The sequence below is a fragment of the Solea solea genome, chromosome 11 (genome assembly GCF_958295425.1).
Source record: "Solea solea chromosome 11, fSolSol10.1, whole genome shotgun sequence".
Taxonomy (NCBI): domain Eukaryota; kingdom Metazoa; phylum Chordata; class Actinopteri; order Pleuronectiformes; family Soleidae; genus Solea; species Solea solea.
The window spans coordinates 9,972,015-9,984,231 of NC_081144.1; the positions used below are offsets into that span (position 1 = coordinate 9,972,015).

At 40.3% G+C, this 12,217-nt stretch overlaps 1 protein-coding gene across 1 annotated transcript; it reads right to left on the reverse strand.

Annotated features, from left to right (window-relative positions):
• Positions 1-1,001: 1,001 nt before the first annotated feature.
• On the reverse strand, positions 1,002-11,868 carry pip4k2ca (phosphatidylinositol-5-phosphate 4-kinase, type II, gamma a). The gene is made up of 10 exons (XM_058643579.1): positions 11,445-11,868; positions 10,260-10,357; positions 9,888-9,984; positions 9,324-9,473; positions 7,408-7,554; positions 7,101-7,139; positions 6,894-7,007; positions 6,155-6,419; positions 4,121-4,224; positions 1,002-3,965 (listed from the first exon to the last, which is right to left on the reverse strand). Exons 1-10 carry the CDS (start codon positions 11,601-11,603, stop codon positions 3,885-3,887), a joined length of 1,254 nt encoding a protein of 417 aa, XP_058499562.1. The 5' UTR covers positions 11,604-11,868; the 3' UTR covers positions 1,002-3,884.
• Between the last annotated feature and the right edge of the window lie 349 nt (positions 11,869-12,217).

Here is a 12,217-nt window from a genome sequence, read left to right on the forward strand (position 1 = left end):
ATTCTCCCAGTCCTCTTCTGGATCATCCATATGCTCTCTGGCAAACTGGCCTGGACACATCAGGCACTGCAGGATTTGATTCCCTGTCGGTTACTGATGGTAAAACCTTTGTTACTTTGGTCCCAGCTCTCTGCAGGTCATTCACCAGGTCCCCCCGTGTAGTTCTGGGATTTTTGGTTACCGTTCTCATGATCATTTTGACTCCATGGGATGAGATCTTGCGTGGAGCCCCAGATCGAGGGAGATTATCAATGGTCGGCCTATGGTAGATTCACTCTTCCCAGACTGGTGCAGGTCTACAATGTTGTTCCTGGTGTCCTTCGACATCTCTTTGGTCTTGGCCATAGTTGAGTTTGGAGTCTAACTGTTTGAGGTTGTGAACAGGTGTCTTTTATACAGATAAGGAGTTCAAACAGGTGCAATGAATACAGGGAACGAGTGGAGGACAGAAGAGCTTCTTAAAGAAGAAGTTACAGGTCTGTGAGAGCCAGAGATCTTGCTTGTTTGTAGGTGATCAAATACTTATTTTCCACCATCATTTACAAATAAATTCTTTAAAAATCCTACAATGTGATTTCCAGGATTTTTTTTCACATTCTGTCTCACAGTTGAAGTGTACCTATGATAAAACATTACGGACCTCTGTCATCATTTTGAGTGGGAGAACTTGCACAACCGGTGGCTGACTAAATACTTTTTTTGGCCCACTGTATATAACATTTCCTGTCATCTTCCTCTTTTCTCAACAGTTATGAAGATAATTTAGTAATAAAACAAATGTGATACAAGGAGAAGTCCAGTTTGATTAAACCATTTCATGGCAGCATTCCTATCTGAACTGTAGTAGTGGGCAAAAAATACCAGAGTAATGCTTGACACATGACTTAAAAACCACAAAAACATCTACAGAAGAGAATTTCTTTCACACCAGAAAAACAAAAATAAATCTGCATCGACAGATAAAATACTTGCAACACTTCCATGCAGAAACTACCAAGAAATAATGAGTCAAACACTTTTTATTCATAAAATTATTCATAAAATATATTTTGGTCCAAAAGCTTTGCAAAAGTTCAACTTGTGCAATCATGTAGTAGAGGAGTCATAATGCACAGTGAGACCGTTATCCTTGTTGCCGTGACAGTGTTAAGAAAATGTCATCTCTCCGTGTTAACGCCGTCTGCACTAACAAGTGAAATGTAGCGTTTATGTTTACTTAAACAAAATACCCTGTAATCACAAAATCAATACACACAGACAACAGCTCCAAGTTCTATTGCCATGTTTTTTTTCTCTCTTAATCTTACCCTATGTCAGTAATTCACATTAGCACACATTCCCCAAAATCTTACATATAACTATGCAGTGTTAAGTAGAGGGTAGAATGAAGGGTGAGCTGATTTTCAGAAGTGTTTTCAAGTCAAATTACACATCGGCATGTGGCGCAGTTGGACTTTTAGTTCATCGACCAGTCTCTGTAGCAGATATGCTTTCTATTTAAACATCACACATTCACTCTTTGACAAGGCCATTTTGCACATTTTCTTAGAAATTAAGTTGAAACTTTGGTGGAAAACAGCACTTGGTCCATTCAAATGTTGTTGTTTTTTTATTCACTGATCTGTCACCAGAGTCCATTTAACTGTGTTCCAAGTGCAAACCCTGTTTTTATCTCTTACATTTGGCCCTAAACATTGGCCTGCTTCTGTAGATAAATAAAAACATACTAGATAAGTACACTTTCTCTAGTCTACCCTTCTCCATTACAAATTATTCTACCACTAAAAGAAAGTGTTGGCATTTTATTGGTAATATCAGGGTTACACTAGAAAATAACTACTTCGCATGTTGTCAGAGTGCAAGTGTTTGTGGCCGAGCTACATTTGAAGGTGTAGTGATGCAGCAGCCACCAAAGAGAGTGCAGAGATTTGATATATAATTGTATAAAAAAGGCTTGTTGAATGAGGACACAGTGAGTTCACCACACTTCTGCAGCCCAATACTCTTCATTTGTGGTTGTGGCTCAAGGTTATAGAGGTGTAGCTACCTACACAACATACATCATTTGACTGAAGCCCTATTCAGACGGGATTTGGGATAAAGTACTTACTCCAAGAGCTTCTCAGTGATTTTAGCCCCCTCCTAAGGTGCCATGTCAGTAATCATTACCAGACTATATCAGTAAAGATCACCGCAACTTTTACCTGGGGTAAGATAAAGGTCTGGAAAAATGACCCCAGGTAATACTAATCCTGCATGATAGACCAGCAGTAAATATGTGCGTAAATATTCTTCAGTGATCTCCTGTTTATAAGTAAGTTTTCTACAGATGTTCAAGCATGGGGACGCTATGTTGATGTGTGTTTGCACTTGTGATATCAAGAAGCAAAAAAGTACGCACATGACGACAGGAGGTGAATTCGGGGTGAAGTAGTTTGTGCGTAGATGTCACCAGAGAACCGCAGAGTTGAGGGATTACAGGGTTCACCCTCCCATGTCAGGGCACTTGTTGGTGACCTGGGTTATTGGACAGGGTGACAGAACATGCGTCTTGTCTGGGGGTATAACCCGCGCAAGTCGTAACAGCGACTGCGACTGGGCCCAGTAAACAGCTCCTGGGACAGAAGGGGCAATTTCCCCCTCCCAATTGTGGTAGTTTTACTAAGATTTCTTATACCGTGCGAATTGGCCATTTATATTACATGTCCTGTGGTAAAATTAAATCATTACACCTCCCCATGTAAAATGAATCCCACCCCAGTAGTGCTTAGAAGAAGAATGCGTGGGAGAAAATAATGACTCTCCACGACATAGCGAACTCAGATATAATCACCCTCATCTGATTATTTCAGAAGACAGTATATGGTTAGTTTAGCATAAAGACTGGAAACAGGCGGATATAGCCAGCCACCTTTAATATTCACTCAACATGTTATATATTATTTATGTAATCAGTACAAAAACTGAAATGTGAAAAATGACTAGGAGTTGAGGATGGGCATTTCAAGCAAACATGCCAGTCATCAATAGCTGGGTCAAAATATCCAGTGAATATTTGTGCCAGGGCTGCAACGATTAATCAAGTAGTAACCGATTATTCAATTAATCACCAACTATTTTGCTAATTAATTAATTTATCGTTTTGAATGTCTTTTTTTTATTATTATTAAATAATTAAAACAAGCTCTGATTTCGACATTTTCTGATTTGTTGCTCCGTATAACAAGGACATATATCATTACAACCGAGTCATTTTGTGACATTTGAGAACATCATCATCTACATTTTTCAACTTTTTGTGACATTTTATGGACCGAACGACTAATCGAATTGAGGAAAAAAAATAAATCGACAGATGAAATCAGCACCCACGCTAGCAGTTTCCAGAGTTTTTTGCTAAACTAAGTTCATACTGTCCTGGTTGGATGTAGTTAACAGGAATATAAATGTACTGTGTATCAATCTTCTCAGCTAACTCTCAAGAGCAGATTGAATAACAAGCTGTGTTTCCAAATGTTTCATTTAAGTTTAGTTCAAATCTGGAGGACCTGAGCAAAGAGATAAGAAAGATAAGAAACACAATGACATTTGAACCATTACTGATGTGGCCGAACAGAATAAACACTGATCAACAGCACTTGTTGCCAAGTATCCTATTGCGTCAGAGTTATATCAGCAATTAGTGCTTAATATGTATATAAGAAATGAATCTTCAATCTTAAAAATAAATATATGCATCAGAAGTAGTACATTATATTGCTGCAACACAAATTTGCATACACACCTCAGATCAAATTTAAATAACCTGTGTGTGCACACGTTTTTTTTTGGTCAATGACAAGATTGACTATTTAGCTCACAGTCGGATCAGATTTGTGGCAGCATCACGCAAAACTTTTTGAAATGAAGTCACGAAATCGTTTGGCATACTGCTCTGGATGGACTGTGGAGATTTCAGCACCAGCCTGCAAGAGGGAAAGAAAGAGGTCACAAACATATTCTACACACATGTACATTTCTTAAGATGAGAGTAAACATCAAGCACTCCCCCTCTCTACAGGTACAACTGAAGCTTTGAACAGATGCCAGCATCCGTCCACCTCTTTCACTTTCTACTCACCCCGTGTTTGACAGTTTTTGCTGCATGAGCAGCTTTCTTCTTGGTGTCGTACTGAGTAAGTACATCAATCAGACCCATGAAATAGACCTCCCTTTGAGGCGCCCCTGAGATGAAAGGTAGAGAACAATCAGGGTTACTTTATTGGACATGCACTGACGACGGCAGCGTCAGGTCTCATATAAAAAAAACAAGTGTCCCAATAAAAAATCCTTTCAAATCTCAAAACCTTCAAACTATAGCACAATATTAACAACAAACAGTTTAAATAGAGAACATAAGTCTCATGAATATTACCGTGGCTGCAACTAGAAGTTATTTTCATTCTAATTTTATATGCGATTTAATACTTTATTGTGTTTATAAAATGTCTGTCTTTGTTCAAAGAAACGTCTTCAGATGTTTTGTATTTGTTCAAACAAGGTGATGGTTTAACAGAATAATAATAATAATAATAATAATAATAATAATTTTATAACAATGCCCTTCAGTAGTCTTGAGAACCATTCATACACATAGATGTTTTTGAATGGTCTGTGCGAGTGTCCATTCACAATGTTTCCTCTCTATGCTGTCGTACAGGTCACATGAAATGCGTCTGCCAATGTTACAATTTTCACTAATAGATTGTACATTTAAAGAGGCCATAGCATGGTCCTATCTCACTTATATGTGAGATATGGAGGTGTACTTACAAACATGAAGTTGTTTTTATGGTCAAAAACCTCCTAGTCTAGGCCTCTAGGCAGCCTAGACAAAGACTGCTGCAGGACGCCTGTAGCTTGGCTAACGTTGTGGTTACCGAGATGATAAACACACATGAAACACGAGCGAACACGTGTAGCTTAGCCTGTAACCGACTATTGCTAATGCTAAACGACAGAGCAAACACACAAAGACAGTTTTACGGTTTGTAAGTACTGGAATATACGTATTGTTGGCACTGCTCCTTCCTTTAGGTGAAGTTCGGTGCTGTGTCCTGCTTTATATTGCCCGAAGTCTGAGTAACAATCCTCCGTGAAGTGGTTGCCGCATACATGGAGGTATTTGGTAAATGTAGCAGGGATATTCCCATCTGGTATTGTTTATCACAACCCAGAACATGTTTCGACATGTTTCTCAACCGATACACTCAGCAGCTACAACGATAGTAGTTCTTCTACAGTTGAAAGTATGTCACTGGATGTGCCCGGACTCTAGTGCCCAGACTAGGAGGCGCTGCTGTTTACAGGTGTGGTGAGATTCGCCAGTGACGTAATTAGTCAACGGAAGGGCCTTGCCGCTTTGTAGAGCTCAGGAAAACAATAAAACCCTGCGCGCTCAGCAGTGGGTGAACTGATTGTTATGGACTTTTAGGGCTTCATAGACGAGGTAATGACATAGATACACACCCAAACACAGCGTTAATTGCCACCTCCGGGCTATGGCCTCTTTAAACAATTATCACACTGATGTTATGTTTATTGCTACTACAATTATGATTCCAAATGTGTTTATACACCAGTTAAAGTGGGATTACACAGCTCTTTTATGCTGCAGCTTGCAGCCATCTCCAGGTGGCTACATACAGGTGGTGAGGTGACTTGTCAACTGTTGCCATGCAAACTACTGTATTTTCAAAATTCCAGATTCTCTCCTGGTGAATGAATTTATGCTTCAGCACTGTGCCTCATGACAGACAGCAGCTCCATATCAACACTAACAGAATCTCCTTCCTATTTCAGACAAGAATCACTTTGCAGAGGTGAGATGTTTTTTCCCCTCTTGATTTCATAAATTAACACTTCCAGTCATATGGTGCAGAAAGTGCAGCCTCATGTGGGAACTGTGGAGCATAATTTATGCTAATTTGCAAGATCACTTCAATGCAAACAGGTGGCATTCAACAAGTGGTTTACTGAATCAGACATGATTGATTGAACCCACCATACAAAGAAAAGTTAGAATAACAGGAAACTGTCATTGTATGAGGCCCAATAATTTAGTGCTGCAACAATCAGGTGATCAAAAATGAATCAAATCTTTTTAAGTACTCACCTGCGCAGCTCTTCATCGCATACACATCCACATAGGGGTCAAACTCCCCAGGCCCCAGAGGTTTGCAGCATGACATGTATCCAGCAATTCCCTCTGGAGAGGTGCCGTAAGATCCCACTGTCGGGCCTACAGCCATGCCGTTCTCTGCTTCCTGTTCTTCCTCGTTGGAAATCACTTCACCCTCCTCCTCTACCCGTTCAGCTCGGCCCACATCGTGGATACCGAGCAGCAGACTGTAGTCCATGATCTTCAGCTTCACCAGAAACTGAGGAAGAGAAAAGAAGGTTTACCAAGTGGATATCACAATAACACTGATTTACTGAGAGAGGGAATAAGGGAAAATTGCACCACCACGTTGATTCATAAATTAAATAAATAAAAAAATTAAAATTTCATACCCCACATAATTGTTTAATTAGTAATATCATGTGTCATTTTATGTAATTTATTGTGTGTTAACACCTCTTCTAATTATATTAGGGTAACTGACCAATGTTTTTTGATTAATAGTCTCTTCCAAAAACTCCCAGAGCCCACAACATCTGAACAATAACTTTTTTTTGTCAAACCAACCGTCTGAAAATTAAGTTCTTCAATTTTCTCACTGCTCTACTGTTTAATCCACCTGCTTTTCACTTCCATGGTAACACACTGGTGTCTAATGTGCAAGTGGTGCCTCCGTGTGGTAGATATTTGCAATAACAGGAGCGTGTCACAATCAACCATGCAGGTCACCCACCTCCACATCTCTGTTTAGTTTCTCCATGAACTTCTCCTTCTGCTCCTCGGTCACATAAACTTTCTGCATGTTGTTCCTGAAGTCCATGTCCTTGAAGGTAGGCAGCTCTTTGCCCTTTAACAGAAATGCATATTTAAAGGGGAAATGTGTGAGAAAGAGGAGATGGCTAATAATAAAATGGATGGTAGGCATAATTCTTCAATTCACCCTTTCTTTGTCACTTGCTTCACGATCCACCAGAGAGCCCTGCGAGAAAGTAAATATTATGAGTCTTACATTTACAAAAAAAAAAAGGTATTGGCACATTTCTAAATATGAAGATTAAAATGAGAAGTATGGTTGAAGGACCAACAGTTTAAAAACACAAAGAATTTCAGTGTCTTCATGTAAAATAGTTGGCTGCACCAGTGCCAACAAACAATCTTCATGACTTCCACATTTTTTTGTGAAGTTGTTATGCGTTTTAGGACATGTGAATAAATGTCAGATTGTTTACTGCACAGTTCCTCCTCACCTTCAGGTCGTACTTCCTGTGTACCACCAGTCTGTGGCTAAACATGTTCCTCATTACGATTAAGTAGGTCTCCTCATTGTCCACGCTCACCCGGTACATACCCAGGAACTGTGGCAGCAGCGTGCTGCCGTGACACTTCACTATGTGCTGCAGAGGGAGAGACACAGGAAATAAGAATTGTCAATGTGTGGATTGTTGTCTAAAAGATTAAAAATACAAATAGCAATATACAACAAAACAGCATCATCTGGTAACATCCAGTGGTAACTTTGGATGTAAAACAAAACCAGGTTAGGGTTACATGAGTTAACAGACTCTTGCTTCAAAAGTCCTCATTCAGCATCCCCTGATACACACTGGATGGACAGGATGATAAAAAAAGACATCAGGAGAGTCATTTGGCAATTTAGACCCGTCAAAGAAAACAATATGGACTGAAGAAGAACATGGGTGCACAGAAAGGGTGGCGATATCATTTATTGAGCTGATGTTCGGTCTGTTTGATTTATGAAATGTTGAAAAGCTTGCCCTTCACACTTTTCCAGAACCTAAGGTGACCATGTCAAAATGTTGGTTTAGTTCCAGTAGATATAGATGAGATAGATCATTTATTCAAATGTCTCTGGTTTAGCCTGACAAACAGATATAACATGGAACCAGAAAATGTTTGGCATTTTTACCAAAAATAATCAATGAGTGTCGAACAGTGAAAGCTCTTCACTAAACAGAGGGACAACAGGGACACAAGTGAACAAAATAATAAATGGTGTCCTCACTGCAGCAGTCTACCTGTTTATAGATGTAGATATTTATAGATATGTTAAGATATAGACCTTATTTAGTGCTGGAGTCTGTAACGCCGCCAAGGTTGGCCTCCAGATTCACTTCACGCTCGGCAGGGAAGGGAAAACTTGAGGGAAACTTAACTTACAATCATGCAACTAACTTTGTGTAGAAAAACTAGGTCAAATCAGGACCCCAGTGTTGTGGTAATTACTATGGTCAGCCGGGTGCAATAGAGGTTCCACAATGAATCCTTCAACTTCTGGCCAGTGCATCCAAATAAAGATTAAAGCAAAAGCACAGCCATGATAAAGCCTTTAACAGAAAAGACAGTCTGGGCTAAGTATTCTTTGTACAAAATCTCCATATTAAGGTTTAGCCAAAGATGCCAAACATACACCACTCAAACTGAACCTAAATTGGGTGAACAACCTGCAAACCTGATCTATGAGGGAAGTGTGGAGTGCCAATGCACACGCATGATAACAGTGAGTTCATTCAGGGCCAACTTAAACACAAAAACACACACGCACACTGGTACAGAGCTTCCATTTTCCTCATCTCCCTCTCAGTTTTATGTAGGCTGTGTAACCTCAGGCGACGCATTCCAGTAAGAGCTCACAGCAGCCAAAAGTTTACTCATGTTTAGCCTGTGGTGGTAGAAACTTTCTGAAGTACCCATTTCACTCCGCCATAGATACAAGGGTGAACACTCAAACTAGCCTGGGTGGAAAAAGTCAAATTAAACCACAGAAAAAGAAACAAGCAAATCAGAGGTGAAAATATGTTGTTCCTACAACTGTACTGTCCTATTTACATGAACATTTGAATATCTGTAACAACTACGTAAGAGGACATTTGCTTTGTTGTGTGTTGACTAATGCTGGGACTCCGGGTAATATTAATGATGCTATTTCCTCCCTTCCCTCACAGGAAGGCCAAGATTCAGGTTCAGAAGCAGCTTAAAGCCACATTCCGCATCCAGGACAGATCATCTTCAAGTTCAATATGTACCAGTATTCCTACTCACTGCAGACAGAGTAGGGGAATGAAATGAGTGACTAACAGGCACAAGAAGCCAATTGTTTTTGTATTTTCCTCTAATTTGTTAACACTCAGAAACATGTCCTCACCTGGTGATACTCAGAAAGAATGCTGTGCATGTCTGCAACATCCTCACTGGAGATTTGCTTGATGATTAGAGTTCGGTCATAGGAGTTGAGGAGCAGACCCTCTCCCTGGTCGTTTACACTCCTCAGTGGGGGGCTGCGAGTCAGTGACACCTGGGAATTGTAAGATAAGCATACAAACATCTACATATTAACATATTCAGAATTCTAACAACTACTCCAGCTCTTGAAGACACATCCCTTCATATAGACCTCCAGTACCTGACGTCATGCAATCCCAATCTCATGCAACACTAAGAAACCAAAACAACCCCATTTTGGCAGGCATTTGCTAGTTACATGCATTTGTAACTAGCAGCATATATGCCAGGGTTTTCTGTTCAGGCTGCTATAGAAACATGGCAGCTCAAGACAGTAAGGTCTGTAAAGCAAGGCACTAGCCTAAATTACATACGAAAGGCTTATTCTTAGGATACAAATACCAATATATACAAACACACTAATGGGTGGGTTATTCAATTTCTGAAGTGCAAGAGGTCTGCATATTTAATAATACATGTTACACACCTGATAATCCAGATCCTCAATACCAAACCTTTCCCTTAGATTTCGGAAGACCTGAGGACAGTATTCTTTAAACTTGAAATGTCCCGGAAGGTTTTCTCTGAACAGGGAGAGAAAGTGGGAAAGTGAGAGGGAGTTGGTGGATGGGACATTTTCTGTGCGTGCACAGAAACAAACAGATCTTTCATGCTCTTGTATTAAAAAATTCAAAGCATCCAGACAGCTCAACACAGACTTCAGACTGTAAGTTAGACATAACAAGAGCTAACACTCAATGATTTCCATCAAGGAGTCCTAGAGTCACAGGCCTTTAAACAGTCATATTTATTTACATTTCAACCATTGAGTATTTGTGAAGTTATCTCTTGTTCCTACTTGTTGAAGAGGTGGTTGTTAACTTTGATCTTGGTGTTGGCCTTGAAATCATCAGGCAGAAGCATGACAGGAGCGGGCACCTGGTTGAGATCATTGATCTGCAGAAAAAAAAGGGCAGTTATTAAACACAACAAAACAACAGCCTGAAAAAACTGCAACTTACAGAGCTGCGACTACTGAATATTGCCTTCAATGATCTGAGAGCTGCAATGACTGACTACTACAATAGTGGTACACTGGTCGGATATTCTAGTGTGACTCATTCATATACGTGAAAGTTAAATGAGATGATGTTAAACTCGTTATGCTGCATTCTTAGACCTATCAGATTCAGTGACGTGATAAGAGTATCAGCAGATTGTTCTTAACTGATCACCTACTGTATTTTAACAGCTCCTGTCCATTACAATTTTGACAAAATACATATAAGCAATCCCATAATTTTAGATCAGGAGATGTTTTTTGTCATGTTTGTGCTAGCAGTGGACGTTTGCATGGCCAGATTTAACCAAGGGCTACTTGGAGTGGCATTAACTGAAAGCAATATTTTAGAACACACTTAGATTAAATTACATCCATTGCATTGTGTATTTATGATGTTACATATTAAAACAATATATAATGAGGGGTAAGCAACAATACACTTTCTTCAATTGAAATACAACAGGTTCAATATGTAACAACATAATGCTTATGCATTGCACAAACACACTTTGAGATGAGACACATGCAACCACTTCTGATGTTTTGCCCCAGATGCCCCGTGAATTGTTTGTTTTTGTAGTTCTCTTTCCACAAACAAAACTTAAAACCACTATTTATTGGTTTCTTTAATATTCACTCAAGAGCAAACGTTAGTCTGTAACACTGACAAAAATACATTTTGACTGATATAGGTTACTATCCAAGGCAATAGACCCAGGATAAACAGTTGCTGATCATTTCCTGTGAGTCGACTAATCAGTTAATTAAATGTCAACATAAGCAGGCTACAAGGAACCACGTGGGTTTTAGGGTGTCTTCTTAGAATCATCGGGCAGTGTCTCACTTTGTTCGGTATTCGGTCTAATCTATAGAACCTGAAAGGTCACAAGTTTCAGTCGACATGCTGCTAGCGCACCTGCTAACAGAGCTAAGCTAGCTGATGACACACGTACGGCTGGTGACGTTAGCTCACCGACTCACCGAGTGGTTGACGCCCCACATAAAGACGCTCTGGACCGGGTCGCTGGCCCGAAACACTTTCACCTTCTGCTGCACGAAGTGTTTCTTCTTCGTTTTGGTCTTAGGGGCCAGTATCACCATAGGACTGGAGGTGGCGCCCGAGTTACCGAGGGCAGCCATGGCCGTGGAGAAGCTCTCTTCGTCCCCTGCTCGGAGCGCTGGTGAAAGCGGTGACACTTTACTCCTGAAAGCCGCCGTTACCCAGCTAAGCTTACTTTAATCAGCGCCCCTCCTCCGTGTCTCTCACACCGACACTGTGCTGACAACCAAAGTTCGCCTGTTAAACACTGACTCCAAATCAACGTTTAAACTACAGCGCGGAATCACTGATTAACAACGTTGACTGCACTGACAGTCTACCACAAACCCCTCGAGCCCATCCGTATTTTTATAAACCACGTGGTGAGTTTATGATTGACAGCTCTCATAGACCAATCAAAACAATGCTTATGCATCAGATGACCTTGGGTAGGCGGTGCATCGCAGGTTCATGGTGCGTTCATGTAATAATTCCCAGTCGGAAATGTCACGTCTCTACCCTTGTGCCCAAACAAAGTTTGTGACTGTCACAAAGCTTTGTCCTCCACTTAGGTTTGTGATGCAGTCACAGTATTCAAATGTAAATTCCATTTTCCACTACTTTATCCTTCACGAGAGTCATCCCACTGTCCAAAAACACATAGAGGTTAATTGGACACTTTAAACCAGGGGACAAATGTAAGTCTGAGGACCAG

Coding starts and splice junctions, on each gene's coding strand:
- pip4k2ca (XM_058643579.1), bottom strand. CDS start 11,603: ATGGCTGCCCTCGGTAACTCGGGCGCCACCTCCAGTCCTATGGTGATA. Junction 10,358..11,444: donor TGTGGGGCGTCAACCACTCG/GTGAGTCGGTGA, acceptor TTTTTTCTGCAG/ATCAATGATCTCAACCAGGT. Junction 7,140..7,407: donor ACAGGAAGTACGACCTGAAG/GTGAGGAGGAAC, acceptor ACTTTCTCGCAG/GGCTCTCTGGTGGATCGTGA.